Source organism: Pristis pectinata, chromosome 35, assembly GCF_009764475.1.
Source record: "Pristis pectinata isolate sPriPec2 chromosome 35, sPriPec2.1.pri, whole genome shotgun sequence".
In the NCBI taxonomy this organism is placed as follows: domain Eukaryota; kingdom Metazoa; phylum Chordata; class Chondrichthyes; order Rhinopristiformes; family Pristidae; genus Pristis; species Pristis pectinata.
The window spans coordinates 13,069,845-13,088,908 of NC_067439.1; the positions used below are offsets into that span (position 1 = coordinate 13,069,845).

At 40.7% G+C, this 19,064-nt stretch overlaps 1 protein-coding gene across 1 annotated transcript in view; it reads left to right on the forward strand.

Moving 5' to 3' along the window:
- Positions 1-18,357, forward strand: part of zgc:162698 (Transmembrane protein 87A-like) — a 47,596-nt gene extending 29,239 nt beyond the window's left edge. Inside the window, exons 14-21 of the mRNA XM_052044095.1 lie at positions 1,658-1,766; positions 3,231-3,289; positions 5,873-5,976; positions 7,825-7,892; positions 10,024-10,085; positions 12,950-13,002; positions 14,233-14,263; positions 16,709-18,357. Of these exons, the coding sequence (XP_051900055.1) occupies positions 1,658-1,766; positions 3,231-3,289; positions 5,873-5,976; positions 7,825-7,892; positions 10,024-10,085; positions 12,950-13,002; positions 14,233-14,263; positions 16,709-16,750 (528 nt within the window). The 3' untranslated portion in view covers positions 16,751-18,357. The remainder of the gene's footprint in view (positions 1-1,657; positions 1,767-3,230; positions 3,290-5,872; positions 5,977-7,824; positions 7,893-10,023; positions 10,086-12,949; positions 13,003-14,232; positions 14,264-16,708) is intronic.
- Positions 18,358-19,064: the final 707 nt, after the last annotated feature.

The following is a 19,064-nucleotide window of genomic DNA, read 5'->3' on the forward strand; positions in this document are numbered from 1 at the left end:
GCATGAAGCTGGTACAAGTGACACCTCACATTTAAATATCAAATCTATACATCATTCAAGAAAGCGGTTGTCATTTACCCCTCATTTTATTTGAATTGGGTTCTCAATTTTTTCTTCTAGAAAATCAAAGTATTGTTTAATAATGCTTGCAATACTCAGGGCTTTGCTGATAAGTGCTCTCCATGTAACGGTGAGAAGCCTGCATGTTTCAGATACACTAATCTCATCTAAAGCTACTATTTGGAAACCATTATAAAACAAATTATTCCTCTAGGTTCTGGCTTGTCACGATGAAATCACTTGTGGTTTTCCTCCATCAAATCCATCTGCCTTAATGCCAATTCTTTTGGTCTATTCCTGTACCTTTTAATATTTTCTTGTATTTTGCCAAACTAATTCTCTCCCTCAAATGTTGTAATTTATGTGGCAATACTTGTTTGTTGTAGTGTTACCCAAAGAACTATTTGGTGACCAAAGTGCTCCTTTGTTTTGTGGAGGCTTTACCTTCTCTCCTATTCTTAAAACAGATCATCAGTAATCTTGTGGTGGACTTTACCTCTTCTTTCCATTTCTGTTTCTAACTTCTGGTGTGAAAGTGGCACTTTATAGCAGGAACCTCAAATCACTAGGAAGGTCCACCAGCACTTCCATTCCATTCCAACTGTCAACCACCCATTTGTACCAATCCTACACTCACCCTATTTTTATTCTCCCCACATTCCCATCAACTCCCCCCCCCCCCCCCCAATTCTGCCACTCATCAACACACTAGAGGTAATTTACAGCAGCCAATTAACCTACTAACTTGCATACCTTTGGGATGTGCGAGGAAAGCAGAGCACCCAGGGGAAACCCGTGTGGTCACAAAGAGAACATGCAAACTCCACACAGACAGCGCCAAAGGTTAAGGTTGAACCCAGGTTGCCAGTACTATGAGGTAGCGGCTCTGATAGCCTTGCGGCTGTGTAGAATCCTTCAGGTCCATTGAAAGGATAAGTAAATCAACATCAACCTCTTTTCCTCGACCAACATCCCCAGCAGTAAGGCCCTAAATGTACTCTGTTCAGTCTGATGGTCAGGCCATTTCATTCTTGTGCCTGACACCAGATTCCTGAGACGGATGCTGCTGTCAGTTCAAGTACAGTAAAGATTACCAGGAGCATAGAGGAAAAAGTGTAAAATTGCCACCAACCATGGGTAGGGCAAGGCAAGGATTCACAAAATGGAGAAGGAGCTTTCAATAGATTGAAACTTTGAGTCTCTTCACTGGGACAATGCAAAAGCCAGGTCTAAATTGGGGAGGAACTGCACTACCTCCCAAATTACCCACCTGCCTGTCCAGTCAAACACCAGCTGTTGCAGAGTTTGAGGATGCTAGATTGGCCTCATCAGAAACCTCAATGCACAGAACCAGGGGACTGCTTAAGGAGAGAAGAGTGAAACTAAACATCCCAGACTCCCACCTATAAACCCTCAGCTGATTCAATTTTCAGTTCTCTCTACACCCCAATGGACAATTTTATAATTTGTGCTATGTTTGGTTAAGAGCTGGTTATAATCTTGTAACTAACCTGTTCCTACATTGTGGATGAAAGACATCCTAGGCAAAGAATCTTAATTGCTTTTTGAAACGTATAGTTTCCTTGACCCTCTGTACATCTTCGTTAGCCTGTCTCAGACAATGAAGCAGCTGAAACTCCGAAGAACTCTGGTGAAACTCTCGCTATACCGGCACTTCACAAACACGTTAATATTTGCTGTTTTTGGTGAGTCCAGGATTGTTGTGGAGTAAACTGAGTGGATGGCGGCTGGGAGCAAAGAACAATGTTTATCGATTTGTATTAAGTTTCAGCAATGCCCTTCCAGCATTCTTTCTTCTGCTGGCATCAGTTCTGTGATCAGTATTAATTTCAGGCCATCCTGAAGAAACTTATTTTAATTGTAAAAGCAAAATTTGTATTTGTTAAGGTGTAATAAAGGTTTCAGTTGGTACTGAACCGATGGCATAGTTGATACCTGCCATAGAACAGGACAGCAGGATGACTTAATTGCTCTTACAAGCCTAGGATTTGGGAGAGGTAAAGCAAACCAGGGTTTACACTCCTGATCCAAATCTAGTAGCTCCCACTAGAAAGATTGTGAACATCAACAAACTGGGCAGTGAAAGTCAAACACAATTGAAACGTTCAAAACTGAGTGATTTTTGTTAAATGAGAACATCAAAATCAATAGAATAGCATCAGCCTTTGATTAACTCCTTCCTGTCTAATGATGTCATGGGGGGGACCATTGTAAGAGTTCAAACTTTATGAAAGGAAATATTCTTCTCTAACTGGGAAAAGTGACCATTCTTTTCAACACAGATTTAGAAATCTTGACCAATAGTTCTCCTTCATTTGGTACAGCACATAATATCACCAACGAGAATTTTGGCTGGCCTCTAACTCTGTGTTTAATACTTGCCGTCTAAAATGCCACAATATTAGTCATTCATATGTACCCTCATCAGATCTGATGAATTAGCAAAGCTATTGTGAGACTTATTTGTTTTTCCTCTCATGATGAGGAGGAGCTCCATTCATCAAGACTGCTCTGTAGTCCCTTCCTGTTGGGAATAGAGGAGTAGCTGTGTTCCCAGTATTAAACACACCAGTTCATGCATTAACTTTGCCCATTTGTGTCCAGGTTCACAGATCTGTTCTGGTTATATTTAGGTTAACTACAGACATCACCCAGTCCTTTAGTGTTTAGCATTTGGATCAGCAGTGATACTAAGTCAATATTCTGATCTAACCAATTATCACTGGATAGGTCTGAGATTAAAATGCACTTCTGACCCTGTTGTGGCTCCCATAGGCTCTCTGGAAGGAAGAGATGGGGGTTAAATTTGAAGCTTCATCCCTTGCAAGATCAGTGCTTGTGTTCTCCTGAAGAGTGAGATAACAGGTTATTAGTAGAGGGTTGATTGTGGGTAGCCTTCATACCCATTTGAATGGGGGATAGTATAGGATTCAAAGATAGGACCTTGAAAGGTGATGGTCACAATGGGGTAGGTGGAGGGACAGAGCATATACAACTCGTCTCTCTTGTAAAATTCTTTAATATCTCCAGAAAAGTGCAGTCATTTTAAATTTGGACCAAGATTGATCCTGTGTTTCAATGTCACTTTATTTTTGTATTGCTTATTGCAGAATGAAGTTTCTTTGACAAAATGTTTGTTCCTTCCTCAGCTTCAGTGATTTTTGTCATCTGGGTGACAATGACATTCAGGCTTGCAAACTGTCAGTCGGTGAGTGAACATAGCAAATGTCTGATGCCTTGCATTAGTTTCCCTGACACTTCTGATCATTTGTCCAGAGGAGAAAAAGCCAAACAATTTTTGTCAAGTTAACCTTGCTGTAGGGACACGCCCAAACAGCAGGAATCCAGGCTGTCACACCCAACTTCATAAAAGAATTTTTCAGGATGGCTCATATAACCATGATTGTGTAATACTTTTGTTTTTCAGTCACGCTCTCCCTGCCCCCCCACCACCCACCTCTTCCATACAAGTGATCTTAATTCTTTTGAAGAGTTTCAAACTTATTTACTTGAGTGCCATTCCCCTTTAGTTGATGTACTATGGAATAAAGAAAATAGAACAGTACAGCATAGGAACAGGTCTTCAGCCCACCATATCTGCCAACCACGATGCTAATCTAATGCCATCTGCCTGCACAGGGTCGATATCTCAATTCCCTGCCTGTTCATATGACTCTCTTAATGCCTCTTAATCATTGCTATCGTACCTGCTTCTACCATTTCCCCTGGCAGTGCGTTCCAGACACCTACCACTCTTTGTGTATAAATAAATGAATAAATCTTGCCTCGCAAATCTCCTTTAAATTTTCCCCCTCTCAACTTGAAGCTAAGTCCTCTAGTATTTGCCATGTCCACCCTGGAGCAAAAGACTGACTATCTACCTATCTATGCCTCTCATAATTTAATAAACTCCTAACAGATTTCCCCTCAGCCTCCAATGCTCCGGAGAAGACAATCCAAGTTTGTCTGTCTTCTCCTTATAGTTAATACGCTCTTGTCAGGCAATATCCTGGTGACCCTCCTCTTCACCCTCACCAAAGCCTCCACATCCCAACTGTGGTTTGGCAACCAGAACTGCATGCAGTACTCCAAATGTGGCCTAACCAAACGTTTGTACAGTTGCTACATAATTTCCTTATCTTTATAAAGTCCCGACCGATGTATGCAAGCGTGCCGTACGCCTTCTTTACCACCCTTTCTACTTGTATTGCCACTTTCGGGGAACTGTGGACTTGCACCCCAAGATCCTTCTGTACACCAATTCTCCTAAGGGTCCTGCCATTTACTGTATACTTCCCTTTCGCATTTGACCTCCCAAAGTGCGGCACCTCAGTTGTCCAGATTAAACACCATCTGCCATTTTTCTGCCCAAATTTCCAACTGATCTATATCCTGCTGTATTATTTAACAACCTTCCTCATTATCCACAACTCCACCTGTGTTTCATATATATATAAAATACACACACACACACACACACACACACACACACACAATCACAAAAGTCCCAGCACTGATCCGCGTCACAGACTTCCAATGAGAGAAATACCCCTCCACCACCGCCACCCATCTTCTATGACTAAGTCAATTTTGTTTCCAACTACCATGGATCCCATGTGACTTAATCTTCTGGACCAGCCTACCATGAGGAACTTTGTCAAATGCTTTACTAGAGTCCACGTAGACAGCATCCACTGCCCTACCCTCATCAACCATCTTTGCCACTTCTTCAAAAAACTCAATCATATTTGTGAGACAGGACCTCCCCATGCACAGAGCCATGCTGACTTTCCCCAATGTCCATGTTTTTCCAAATGCGAGTAAATCCCATTTTCTGAAGTTTATGGGTTGAAGCCCAACTTTAGAACTTGAGCACATAAAAATGGCATTAACTCAACACCTTCCACATCCTTTCCGTTCCAAAACATTGCAGCCAATGATGTTTTTCTGATGTTTAGTCACTGAGGTAGTCAGTCCACACAACCCAGTTTCCACAAGCAGCATCGTAATAATATTAGCAAGATAACACTTCCACTCAAAATCAAAATATTGCTACGTGACATTTTACTTCCACCCAAGAGATGAAATAAGGTAATAGTTGTAATGAATCATTTGAAGGTCAGCACCTCCAGCAATGTTACACCCCTTTCATGTGTCAGCCTAACTTTTTGTGCTCAAGTCTCAAGTGGCACTTGTAACCTGACCCATGTGGTAAGTGTTAGCTTCTAACCTCAGCTGAGTGAAACACAGAGAAGCTTTGTGTTTATTGGAGGTGGCATACGTACCTCGGAACATAGAAAAACGGTAGGGCAGTCACCTCCTTCAGCATGGTCCTTCATTTGTTTAGATCTTGGATGATCTGTATCCTAACCAGTTAACCTTGATTCTTCTGAATGTCTTATGTTTAAAAGCTATCTTCCATCTCAGTTTAGATGTTTTTAGTTGATCAACAAATCTCCCGCCATCTGCTCCCCTCTCCGCCTGCTCCACATTTGGAGGTTTGGTTCTAGATTTCTGGATGCCGTTATGTGAAGTGCTTCCTGACGTTAGCTCTGTCAGATGTTCAAAGAGGCAGTGCCATTGAAAGAGAGGGCATTCTGTTATTGTGGCTGCCAGTCTTCCTAACCAGTACCATCAAAAATATAAACTAGCTTGATCATTCATATCTGTGGTACCTATGCTGTTTGTTGTGTGCAGAGTAGCTCATCCACATTTGCCAAGTGTTATTTAATGTTTCTAGACTTGCAGTGTGGTATATAAATGCATGTCTTTTTTATTTTTAATGCCCCAGGACTGGCGGGAAATGTGGATAGAGGATGCATTTTGGCGGTTTCTTTTCTCTGTTTTGCTGCTTGTAATAATGTTCTTGTGGAGGCCGTCTGCAAATAACCAGAGGTAGGTTTTGAGTTGGTAATTTATAGTACCTAAATTAGTATATTTAGTTCCACAGTTGAAGAGTTGAGTTTATTGTCATCTGCACAAGTACATGTATGCAATGAAAAACTTACTTGCAGCAGCATCACAGGCTCATAGCATTAGCAACAACATTCACAAGAAAAAAAATTAAACATAAATTATACAAAATTACCCAAGAAAGAATACAATTAGAACAAAAAGTCCTTTGTAGTGCAGTGGTCATAGTGTTGTTATACTGAGGTAGTGATTAGGGTTGTGCAAGTTGTTTCAAGAACCGAATGGTTGAAGAGAAGTAGTTGTTCCTGAATCTGGTGGTGTGGGACTTCAGGCTTCTGTAGCTGCAAGAAGATGGCATGGGCCGGATGGTGGGGATCTTTGATGATAGATCTTGTTGCCTTGAGGCAGTGCCTCCTGTAGATACTTTCGATGGTGGGGAGAGATTGAGCTGAGTCCAATACTCTCTGCAGCTTCTTGCATTCCTGTGCATTTGACCAGCTCAGTATAGGGGGAAGAACTCATTCCATCACAATTTAATGTTCAGTCAAAATCTTGTGTGGCTTCAATTTATTTCCTCAAACTTGTTTCTATTGGCTCAGCGGTCCTTCACCCAAGTTCCACGTAACTCCAGAAATGAGTTAAGTGGAACCAGCGCTCATTGGAAACTTCCATCGTTGTTTGAACTGGTAGTCTAAGGAAGGGACTTAGCAAAAATGTTATCATCTTTCTCAGCTGGCGAATAATCTTGCATCCACTTATTCTCTGACCTTGGGAAAGGTGTGTTGTAATCTTAGAAAGAGGATGCAGAAAGGATTTACTAGAATGGTTCCACAGATCAGGAATTTCAGCTCTCGGGTGGGACTGGAGATCCTTCTTGGACTAGGAAGGTTGATAAAGGTGTATAAGATCACGACTACTGTGAAAGGATAAACAGAGGGAAACTGTTCCGTTAGCAGATAGTTCAAGGATGAAGGAACACACAACATTTGGGCAAAAGATAAAGAAGAATGTGTGGGGAAAAACCCTTACATACAGAAGTTCATTATGCCCAGGAACTAATTAAGCTTGTTGCAATGGTGGAAACACAGTAACTCTTTTGATAATTGGATATACACAAGGGAGAATAATTTGCAGGCCCGGGGAAGGAGCAGGAGGATGGTGCTGACATGGTTGTTCTAGTCGAAACCAGCATGAATAGCCGCCTTTTGTGCTCTTCATATTTCATCTCTTAATTGTTTTCACATTTTCTAATGATGTAGAAGGGGGCCGTGACAATTGTGATTTTAACCCAAGCACTTCCAAAGGATGCAGTGGAGATGCACCAGAATATCAATAAGGGTTTCAGTCGTACGGTGAAACTGGAGAATCCTTAGTGAAAGGAATGTTAAGAGGACATTTAATGTAGGTGTTTGAAACCATAGGGCTTTGATAAAGTAGGAAGAAGCAATTTCCACCAGCAGGAGAGTTGGTAACCAAAGGGGACAAATTTGAAGATATTTGACAAATGAACCAGAGGGGAGATGAGATTTTTTTTTTGCCCAAAGGCAGCAGAAAACACTGCAGAACCAAATTTAATAGGAACTTTCAGAAGGCAATTGAATAATTCATAAAGAACAATTTACAGGATGTTGACTAATAACATGGGGGAAAAACAATTGAGCAGTACTTTAATGAGCTGGTAAAGGCATGATAATTTGAATGGTCTTGTTCTGTGCTCTCTGACTGTTCCATTTTTATATGAATATTTGGTTTTCAGTGAGTTACTGAGAACATGCTTATTATTTATGCTGTGCAATGTAATGTCACTGGTCACTGTCCTCTATTTTTCAGATATGCTTACTCTCCATTGGTAGATGACATTGATGAGGAAGAGGAACAGTTGATTAGTGAAGCTTTTGGTGAGTTTGGCTAATCGATGTAACTATGCATAAAAAATGTTCGCTTATTTAGTGAGCTCAGTGTTGAAAGCACTTCATGGAAAATGTAGTAATTTTGAAATGTAGTCATTTTTGTACAGTAGTAAAGGACTGTAGGCAGTTTGCTCAGAAGTTCTGAAGTCAGCAAATGGGTGTGTTGTCCCCTTTGCCTCTATAAAGGGTTAACTGAAGTGGCAGCCAAAGAAAATAAACTAAAATTTAGTACAACTTGATCTTTATTGATACTTGGATCACTTAAAGTATACAGGCATTCCATTAACCCTTGTAACTCTCAATTACTTTGTATTTAACTCACTATCCTAACTTGCTACTCGATATATTAACAAAACTCATGACTTGGGCTCGGGTACAGTCCACACAAGATGAACTAGCTGGGCTCGCTCTGATGTATTCTGAACTCAGTGTCTTCCTTCTGTGATAGTTGTTCCCAGGTTGCCTCTGCCTGGGAATGTAGTCGATGTTTCTTCTATATGTTTTTATACCAATCTTTCAAAATGTTAGGCCTCCTCGAACCTCAGCTGAGTCAATCAGACAGAGAGGACTGAAAGTTATTGCTCCTGAGAATTTTCCCCACATAGATCTCTTGACCGCATATTCCCACATAGATATTTCACTGTTATAACCTAAACCTCTGGTTATCATTTACTACCATAGTAACATCAAGCTCTTCTGCCCACCGTTGAGGCCTTGGATGCCATAGGAGATGTTTCAGAGTTGACCCATTGTTTCTTGTCTCCCTGCAACTAGATGGCCATTATTGTCTTGTTTCCAATTTATTAGGTCAAGGCCTTGAATCCTGCAAGCCCCCAGTGAAAATAACAAGACTGAGAGAATGTTATTTCTCAACTTTGCTTCTTTACCTCATGAAGGTCTGGTATAATTGCCTAAGGTGGCTTCTCAAAACAGTTCCTGATTCTGCGATCAATCAGTCAATACTGGAGAACACTTTCCAGTTAAGTTGTTATCAATGTCTTTGCCTATATTCTCCTGGCATTTTCAGACAACTTCACAGACCGTTAATTATCCTCGTGTGGGTTTGTTCAAACTGTAAACACTGTCCAGGCTTCTGTTCTGGGATGGTTGTTTGTAATCCTTTGCAAGCCACCTTTGTATTGTTTCACTTCTTTTCACTACCTGGTTCCTCATGTAACATTGGCTTCTTTTCCCAATATCCTTTGTTGAGGTGTCTGTAGAACACTATTTCTATCTGTTTCTCTGTCAGGGTGACATGCATGGCTTTAACTACACTCTGTGCTGAAGCTTCACGTGCTTGTATTGCCTCTCCCTACTTTCAATGACAGTTTTAAATTGCTCTTTATTACTGAACCTTCAGGAGAGGAAACTGACTTTCCCTGCTGCATCTTTTTTTGAAGTTTATTTACCATACTGTTAGTTTATTGTTGACTGTCTTCTGCAGCCTGTGATTTAAAAAAAACTGTTCTATGCAGTTTATACTTTTGGCCCTACAAGATCACTTGAAACTGCTAGGATGTCACTCTTATTGTAGTAACAATGGTCATGTTATTACCTCGGAATAATAGCTAGTGGTTACCAGAGCCAATATTTATTCCTGAACTACAATAGATTACTTGGTCATTTAATTGCTATCTGTAACACCTTGCTCTGTGCAAATTGGCTGTCCAATTTTTTTTTATTTACATTGCAGTGGTGATGACACTTGTGGAAGTTGGTGTAATAGTGGAAGACCTTCCTTATCAAGCATGTTATTTCCATGAAACAATTACTGCAGTAAAAAAGCAATGCCAGTTATATTATTAACTAACAATATTTTTGTTATATACTTAGAATGATCGGTATTGGTTTATTATTGTCATTTGTACTGAGGTACAGTGAAAAATTTGTCCTGCGTACCAATCGTACAAGTCAATTCATTACACAGTGCAGTTACACTGAGTTAGTACAGAGTGCATTGAGATTGTATAATTATTACTGGAGGATTATTCAAATTGGAAAGTTTTTTAAAAAGACTTGGTATATTAGGCACTGCATATGTACTAACAATGCTGTTTTATTCTGAGCAATGTACCTCTCATTCCCTGCTGCCATTGATGTTAATCATTATCTTCTATAGAGGGAATGAAGATAAGAACAATAAAATCAGACTCTAATGGTACAGTCAAATCCAACAGAACGGTGAGTAAGCACAGATTCATCCTTAGCTTTCACTATTATCATGCAAACTGTTATTACTAATTACAGTAAAACTGATAATCTGCTCTCTAATTATTCAGAAACCCCTATGGTTTGGCATCTGGCTCACCAGATAATGTTTGCCGCACTCCCACTCTGGGACCCCGATTCCCATACTGCCCTGTCTTAACTGACCAGGTCCCATTTCCTGTGCTCCCTTTAAACTTGTGTGGATCACTGGGAAATTTATTATTTAACATCTTAAAAAAGTGTTGTGATATCAATGGCAATAATATCCAGTAAATGTAAACCTGTGCTAGACTAGCACTATCGAAGTCTCGAGCATGTCTGATTATCAGAGTTTTACTGTATTTAGTTGTTGAGACTTGGGTGCTAACCAGGTGTTTTCATTACAATGGCTGAGTGTTTGAATTAACTTCAACTCTTAGTGCTGTTTGGATTATAATTTGGAACTGTTTAATTAATTTGTTAACCATGGATCTGAATGAATTGGTGATATCAACAGTCTGTTAGATAAACATACACGTCCTGTACCGTGAGGACGTTTCAATTAGACTAGATAAAAAGATGATGTTGCGCAACCTCAGTTTACAACAAAATAAAATGAGTGGACCCTTGTGTTCTACACGGCCAAAGATTAGTGAGGGCAATGTAGTGAGAAAGTATTTTCTGTTACAATAGAAGTCGCACATAATTTAAAAACTAACAGGCTTACAATTTTCATTAAATGTAACCTTTTGACAAGATCTTCCCATGTTTACAATGCCCTTTGCACAGAGCGATTGCTTTGAGGTGCCTGTTGATGTCTCCATAACTTGCAGAAAATTTTTTCACCCCTTCTTGACTTTATAACTGCTAAAGCTTCCTTAGTTCAGTATGTCAGTATTTGTCACCTTAAGGAGTCATTGTGGTCAAGGATGATTTGCTAACATTCCAGTTCTAAGACGGCCAGTGTAGGACTCATCTGCTCTGCCGCAAGTGTGGCAGGAGGTGTTTGGAATGGGTAGTTTGGGAAGGATTACCCAGTTTATTCTGGGTTTCTGTGTACTCCTGACAAATGAACTTGAGGTTCTCGGAGCCATCTTGAATGCTCCTTTACTATTTTGAGTGGGCAGAAAATCGGATCAGTGGGGAGCATTACACTTCAAGCAAGCTTTGAGAGCACCCTTAAATCACTTCCTCTGTCCACCTGGTAATCTCTTGCCTTATTCAGGTCAGGATGTAGTATCTGTTCTGCGAGTCTGATGTCAGTCACACAGAATGTGGCCTACCTGTTGGAGCCAAATGAGTGTAATTAGGGCCTCAAAGTCGGGGATGTTGGCACAGGAGCGACTACTGACATAGGTTCACTTATTCTGCCAATGGATTTGGAAGATTTTGTAGAGACAGTGTTGGTGGTGGTACCTTCCCAGTGCTTTGAGGTGACTGCTGTACATATACCATGTCTCTGAAATATACAAGAGTTCAAGCTGGGTAGATTTGTGAGCTTGGTGCTGGGTGTATGGTCTTGATCTTCAGTCATCTCCTCAAAGCCAAAGGCTGAACAACGGCACTGAAAGTGAATGTGAATTTCTTCAACATCTGCCTTTGCTGAGAGGTGGCACCTGAAATACAAGATGTTTTCCAGGGTCCTGTTGTGAATCTTTTCTGTTGGAGATCATTGTTGTACAGCGGGTTGTGGTGGTGGAGGTAGTGTTGGTGGTGGAGGTAGTGTTGGTGATGGTGCGCATTGTTCTGTAGATGTTAAGTGGAAGGCCCATTCTCCTGTATGCTTCAGTGAACAAGTCGAGGGTGACTTGGAGCTCATTCTCCTGACACTCAGGCACATGCGTCACCTGCAGACTGATGACTGAAGTTGAGGTGTGCTTTGTTCCACAGTGGAAGCAGCATACGTTGAACAATTTCCCATTTGTTTTGTACCTTATTCCACTCCAGCAGGAAGCTTGTTGGAGGCAAGGTGTGGCATTGTGGCAAGGAAGAGTGGGGAAATCACTGGGGGTGATGACTGAGGCGGTCCAGCTATCTATTATATTTCAAACTCCTTGCTAGACGGCAATAGGTTCTCTGTATTCTAAGTCTTCGCATTACACAGTGAAGCTACCATTCACCAAGACTCTCCCCTTGAGGGCAAATGTATAAGTAATTGGATTGTCAAGGTTAGTGATCACTTGGACAAATTTTAATTTTAATTTCCTTCGGTGAAAGGAATGCTCATTCAGAGAGGGGGTTCCTGGATTTCATAGCCTGCCCGCAAATTCTTCCACCACATGGTTTTGAATAAATCAAACTGTCACATTTGTTTAGGCCAAGACTTCATCCTGTGTGTCTATAAAGTTGCATGATGGATTTCCACTATAAATGTTTTCAAGGTGTATTTTGATGAGTCATTTTGGGCCGCAACCATAATTACTTCAGGTAATGCATCCAGTTAATAAAAAATCACTATGAAACTAAATGTGTTGGTAGAAAAATTGAATGCTTTGGCCAGTTCTTAGTAACTGTAAATCCATAGCACAAGAGTGATCCAATATTAAAAGAGAAATCTCAGGCCACAGAAGAGCTGAAATGCAATTTACACCAGGATTCTTTATGGTATAGGATCAAAGAGAAGGCAGAGCTAACACCAGGCTTCTTGCATGCTTGATACTGGTAGTGATTCCCACGAAGATTTTCAGCATTATACCCTTTTTTTAATGCCCATAAAATTTACATTTAATAAATTATCTTGATATTAGAAGCCTATTTTACTCTTAATTACTTTATTGGCAGTTGCAATTGTTGACCATTGAGAAATAAACTAAAGATCACTGAAAAGTGCTGTAATGTGAATGCTTGCTGTTCTACAGGATGAAGACCTCAAATGGGTTGAAGAGAATATCCCATCCTCATTAACTGATGTGTAAGTTTCTCGAGGTTTTAACACAAATGGTAGCATTCACATTTTTGAGCCCAATAATATTTTGTATTTTACCATTTTAATAAACTTGTTAAATTGTGAGGGGTTATGACTTGCAAGGGTGAGGATTGGCACTCTTGCCTCCGGGACAGGTTGTGAATTCAAATTCCACACCAGGTACCCTCAACAGCATACTGAGGCTGATGTGCCAATGCAGTACTTGGGTAACACTGTACTGTTAAAGGTGTCCTCTTTCAGAAGGAAGACTGGTAGAGATAAAATATCCAATGGGACTAAGAGCAAGGGAGTTATAGCAAATATTTAGCCATCAAGCAAGGCAGCTACAACATGATCTGACTGCTGTTATGTGATAGCAAGTGGGAACTTATTGTACACTTCCTGCATCACTAAGTTTAGACTATAAAATGTAATAGATTATAAAGCCCTTTGGAATATCATGATGCCTTTATATATGTGTGTTATTTAAGCCAGATAACTCAAGCAACAGAGCTGGGTACCCAGAGATACAATGGCACCAGTGTAGGGTGATATTAGGCCAAAGAATAATTTGTACTAATGTTGATTCAGGTGTTAAGTCTAAAATCTCCTCTGTCAAATACACTGGCAATATCAAAAATAAATGATGATACAAAATGTTGGATTAAGCCGATTAGTGCTACTATGGGCGCAGTGTACTAAGCCATGTAGAACATTGGCTTTTTGGCCAGTTGTATAGTGTTCCCTGACCTCACTTGGCCAAGCAGTTAGATACTAGTCTTAACCTCAGTGCCCACTGGTGTGGAAGGCAGTAATTAGTCAGGGTTACTGGTCTTGGTTGCTGGGTGGTGATCAGCTAGAAAATATGTGAGAGAATGGTATTAGGCTCAGTTGCGAACCTCCCTGCACTCAAAGAGCCTTCCAATACTTGCTGCCTAGTCTCAAAGGAAGGATAGTTATTTGGCGTTCAAGGCCTACCAGTGCTTGAGAGGTGAGATTACAGTCTGTGTGTCTGTCTGTGTGTGTGCATGTGTACCTGTGCGCGCTGGTGTGTGTGTCTTCAGAAAAGGGCTGAAAGGTTGTAAAATATATGTTGGTTTTTGATTATGTTTGTACAATACTTTTGAATTGGATGAATGCAGCCTTTAACCAAACAGGTCTTTCTTCCTTGTTTGATGTGCAGTGTTATGCATTGATATTAATTTTCATTTTCTGATTCTATTTATTATTTTCTAGTACACTACCAACCCTATTGGATTCAGATGAGGTAATATAATTTATACACTTTATGACTTGCCTTGTAAACTGTTAACTGTCCCTGATGGAGTGACTTTGTGCCAGATTGAATTCTCATTGTTACTCGGTTGGTAAAAGGCATCTTGTGTCCAGTGTCTAGCAAGCAGGAAGGGCCAACACCTGCTCTTTACTGTGTGCTGAATTAGTGGCCTTAAACAGTTGGGGGTGATGACAAAATAGCACACACTGAATAGAAAGGGGACACTTAGAACATAGAACAGTACAGCACAGATACAGGCCCTTCAGTCCATGATATTGTGCCAAACTAATTAAGCTAAAGACAGCTCATTAAACTAATCCTTCTGCCTACACATGGTCCATATCCCTCCGTTCTCTATATATTTATGTGCCTATCCAAGAGCCTACAGTCATTGAATTTGTTTCACTTGAATCTGTTTCCCAAAAGTATACTTTATTCACAATATATGCAGCAAATACATCTGGTGCACCACGTTCTCTGTTTATTGTACCATCAATTCAATCCATTGTCTTGCATGGCATAAATGTCACTCACATTTCCTCCTTAAACAATGCATCTATGAAGCGTTTGAGAGGCTGTTACACGGGGTCCAGACCCCAATGTCCAGTGGTGGCAGGACCCCAGACTAAACTGTGGTGGAGGCTGTAAAGAGAGGTACTATGGTTTGGGTGGGGAGGATAACCAGTCAGGATTTCTCGTATTGCCTGGAGGAATGTGTACAATTCAAACCTTGGGTGATAATAGGATTGATTATAGCCACAGTCACATTGAATGGTAGGGTGGGCTCGATGCTCCCAGTGGCCTTCTGCTCCTGTTTATTGTGTTCTTGGGCTTGCAGTTGAATAGCCCACTCAAGCCGTGAAGGCTTTCGTGTGAGAAATGACTGTACAGTGGGAAGATTGGTTAATTCTCTGGTTGGATGAGGTTTGACAAGACAAATGAGAAAAGCTTAGTAATGTAGAAGACGCAAACACTAAGCTTCGTCTTTTTGCAAAAGTCATTAATTTGACCTTTAACTGTTCATATTTTTCTATCTTCCTTTACCCAACCTACACTTGTTTTTTCCAGTGTAGAGGAGACCACATTGTGAACACCAAATGCAGTACACTAGATTGAAAGAAGTCCACTTTCAGGAAGCTATGGACTTGCATCCCAAGATCCCTCTGTATATCAGTGCTCCTAAGGGTCCTTCGTCCGAAAAGACTTGTTTGGGTCCCTTGAATATGGGAAGGGTAGGGTTGAAAGAACAGCTGCGGTTGCACAAGAAAGTGCCATGAGAGGGGAAGGGATGAAGAGCAGACCAGGGAGCTGCAAAGGGAACAATGCAATCTAGTAAACTGCATTCAGTGTTCATTATGTAGTCCCTCTACACTGGAGAAACCAAACACAGATTGGGTCATCACTTTGGTTTTCAGTCTGTGGGAATGACTCTCAGTGTAGAAGAATGAGGGGAGATTTGATAGAGGTTTACAAAATTATGAGGGGTATAGACAGAGTAAATGCGAGTAGGCTCTTTCCACCTAGATTAGGAGAGATAAGTACGAGAAGACATGGCTTTAGGGTGAAAGGGGAACATTAGGGGGACCTTCTTCGCTCAGAGTGGTGGGAGTGTGGAATGAGCTGCCATCTGACGTAAATGCGGGCTCAATCTTAAATTTTAAGATTAAATTGGATAGATACATGGATGGGAGAGGTGTGGAGGGTTATGGACTGGGTGCAGGTCAATGGGATTAGCGGAATAAAGTTTCGGCACAGACTAGAAGGGCTGAATGGCCTGCTTTCTGTGCTGTAGTGTTCTATGGTCTATTGTTCATTCCCCTATTCCCCATTCCACTCCCAATCTGACCTATCCATCGGTAGCTTCCTACACTGCTACATTGAGCCCAACACAGACTCGAGGAGCAACACCTAATCTTCTGTCTGGACACATTGCAGCCTTCCAGCCACAGTATTCTTCAACTTTCGGTAACACACTTTCTGTCTATATCAGAACTGACCATTTCTGCTGCAAATCATCCATCTGTGATACTGGCTCAGGTTTACTCTCTCCGTTAGTACAGCCTGACTTGCTGGGCATGTCCCACATCTCTGCTATTAGCAACACATGACACAGAAGCATAATCATCCTCTGACCCATTTGACTGGACGACCCATCTTTGCGGCACCCCTGACCACACCCTATCACAGATACACACGTCATTCTATCCATCCTTCTGACCCCCTCTGCAACTTAAAACTGCAGATTTTCTTTCTTTACCAGTTCTAACAAAGAGGCTTTGACCTGAACCTAAAATCTTTTTCTCTTCCCACAGATGCTGCCAGACCTGCTGAGTGCAGAATTTTCTGTTTTTATTTCCAATGTTTGGCAATTGCAGTTTTTTTGATTTTCACTTAATCTGAATATTTCACTATTCTTTTGTCTCTGTCTCGTTTCAGGAAATAATGACAACCAAGTTTGAAATCTCCAAAATGGAATAATTGATTGGAAGTATGTTACAGGCAGAGCATTACTTAGCAATATGAAAACTCTAATGGAGAGGATGTGACATTTGGACACTTTTATAAAATGCAGATAAAAATGAAAGAATGTACAAAACATTCTCCATGATGTGACTTTTTGCAATAGTGTAACAACTTTTTTACTTTAGATGCTCTCATCTGTTCACATTATGGAATGAACATTTTAAATCTACTTTTTATTTTATTAGTTTAAATCCCCTCAAGGTTGTGAGATTGTTTGAATTCTACAAAGTGCCACCAGCAGAGTGGAAAGGCAAAGGGGATTGTTTTTGTTGGGAAGGACAAGATTCGAAGTAGAACTAAGCAAAGCAGTTGGGATGCCAGTTAAGGAACACTTGGGCAATGTAAAATAAACGGCACATACAAAGAAGGGTTGTTGGGCTGAATATTTGTAACTTATACATCCATGTCTGAATTCAATATAATCACAAATTCTTTCCATTTTGAAATTTCCCTAAATGGGTTTAAGGTAGGCAGCCATGAATGTGTGTCACTTACAAATGTAATATTTAAGATCATGCTCTCAGTTTTAACTGCACAGTCCAGTTTATATTTTCATTTCCTCCCCTTATTACAGACCCTCCAGGGGCACTTGTGGGAAAACGTTGTAGATAAGAAGTTCTTTCCCAGCTCGCCTTAGAAATCTGAGTGTGCAACTGGTTGTTTTGGTGCTTTGATTTTCCAACCCAGCTCTGAGTTGGGAAAGGTGAGAGTTGGCAAGGATTCTGACCACATTCTCTGTTGTCGAGTCCAGGAGCAGGCCCACTGGGTTGGCCATAGATTTATAGCTGAATAGTGGGCCACACACTATAAATGATAACAATGAGATGAGCCTCAAATATTCCATTTGGATCTGTCATCCTTTATCCCCCTAAATTTTCATTTATTTTTAAATAGAGGTTCAATACAACAAAGGTCATTATAACCTTACATGTAAAGTTATTCACTGCTTTGTTTAAAACTAGCTCTAAATTATTGTAAAAGGCTTTTTAGGTCACACAAGATTTTAAAGAACTGCACTAGTTGTCCAACAGCAGTTATGATTCGGATTGGTTCAAGTCTTGAAGCTTAGAACCTTGAATTGTAAACACGTCCCTTATAGGGATCTGTAGTTTAGCTTGGCTAGCTGACATACTTTAGCCTGGTTTTTTCCAAACAACCTCTAGTTTGTCCCTAGTCAGATTTGTCAAAATGCTTCTTGTTCTCTAGCTAGATGCTATGAAGACTTGTCAATAGGGTTGATAGTACAACTCTTGCATACCTGCTTGTACCAACCTGAAGGTGACTTCTGCTTGACTTTGAATCTTAAAGCCTGGTCTTGTTCTGGATTGGACCTAGTTTGGTCCGGTCCTTACTAAAATTGATGTGGTTCCGCAGTTGACACCATGATCCTAACTCCACAACTCTGTATATGTTGCTTACCGAATGTTGACATTAAGATGTGTGGTGCATTCTTAAAATCTTTGATTCTGCTCTGTAAAGGTATGATAAGCAGATATATACTGCATCTATGGATATCAATCAATAAATCATATTTGGTAAAAAGGCTTTTTAAAGAAACTGCAAATGTTGCTCTATTTGGCATTGCTATAAAAGTAAATCACTTGTTTGGGTTTGTTCAATTACTTGTTACATGCACCCATCTCTAATGTTTTTATTTTGTTCATCTCATTTTCTGCCTGTGCTGTTCAGGACTCTGATTTGTGAATAGTAACAACTTCAGTTTCACAGATATTTTGTGCACGTGCCTCTTCTCATTTGCTCAGTATCATCCCAGCTGGACACTGTGAGCAGGCAGCTGACCTACCTGTTGTCCATGGCAACACAGTGCAGCACAGAGCCAGCAAGGTGAGTGTTTCCTTCTGAACTGCAGGGAGAAATGCTTGAGCCCCCTTATTATTTGTACTACATTCTCCCCGTGTGCTAAACTGCATCATCCAATGTTACAGTACTCTGCTCCTTTAAGCTAATTTGAACTAGTACATTTTGGGTGGTGCAGCTGGTTGAGCTGCTACAGGACGCCACCAGTGACCTGGGTTCAATCTTTGCCAAGGGTGCTGTCTGTATGGAGTTTGCACATTCTTCCTGTGACCACATGGGTTTCCACATTCTAAAGATGTGCGGGTAGCTGTAAACTGCCCCTGGTTTGTAGGTGGTGGTAGAATCGGGGGGAAATTGATGAGAATATGGGGAGAATAAGAATGGGATTAATGTAGGATTAGTGTAAGTGGGTGCTGGCACAGACTCAGTGGGCTGAAGGGCTTGTTTCCAT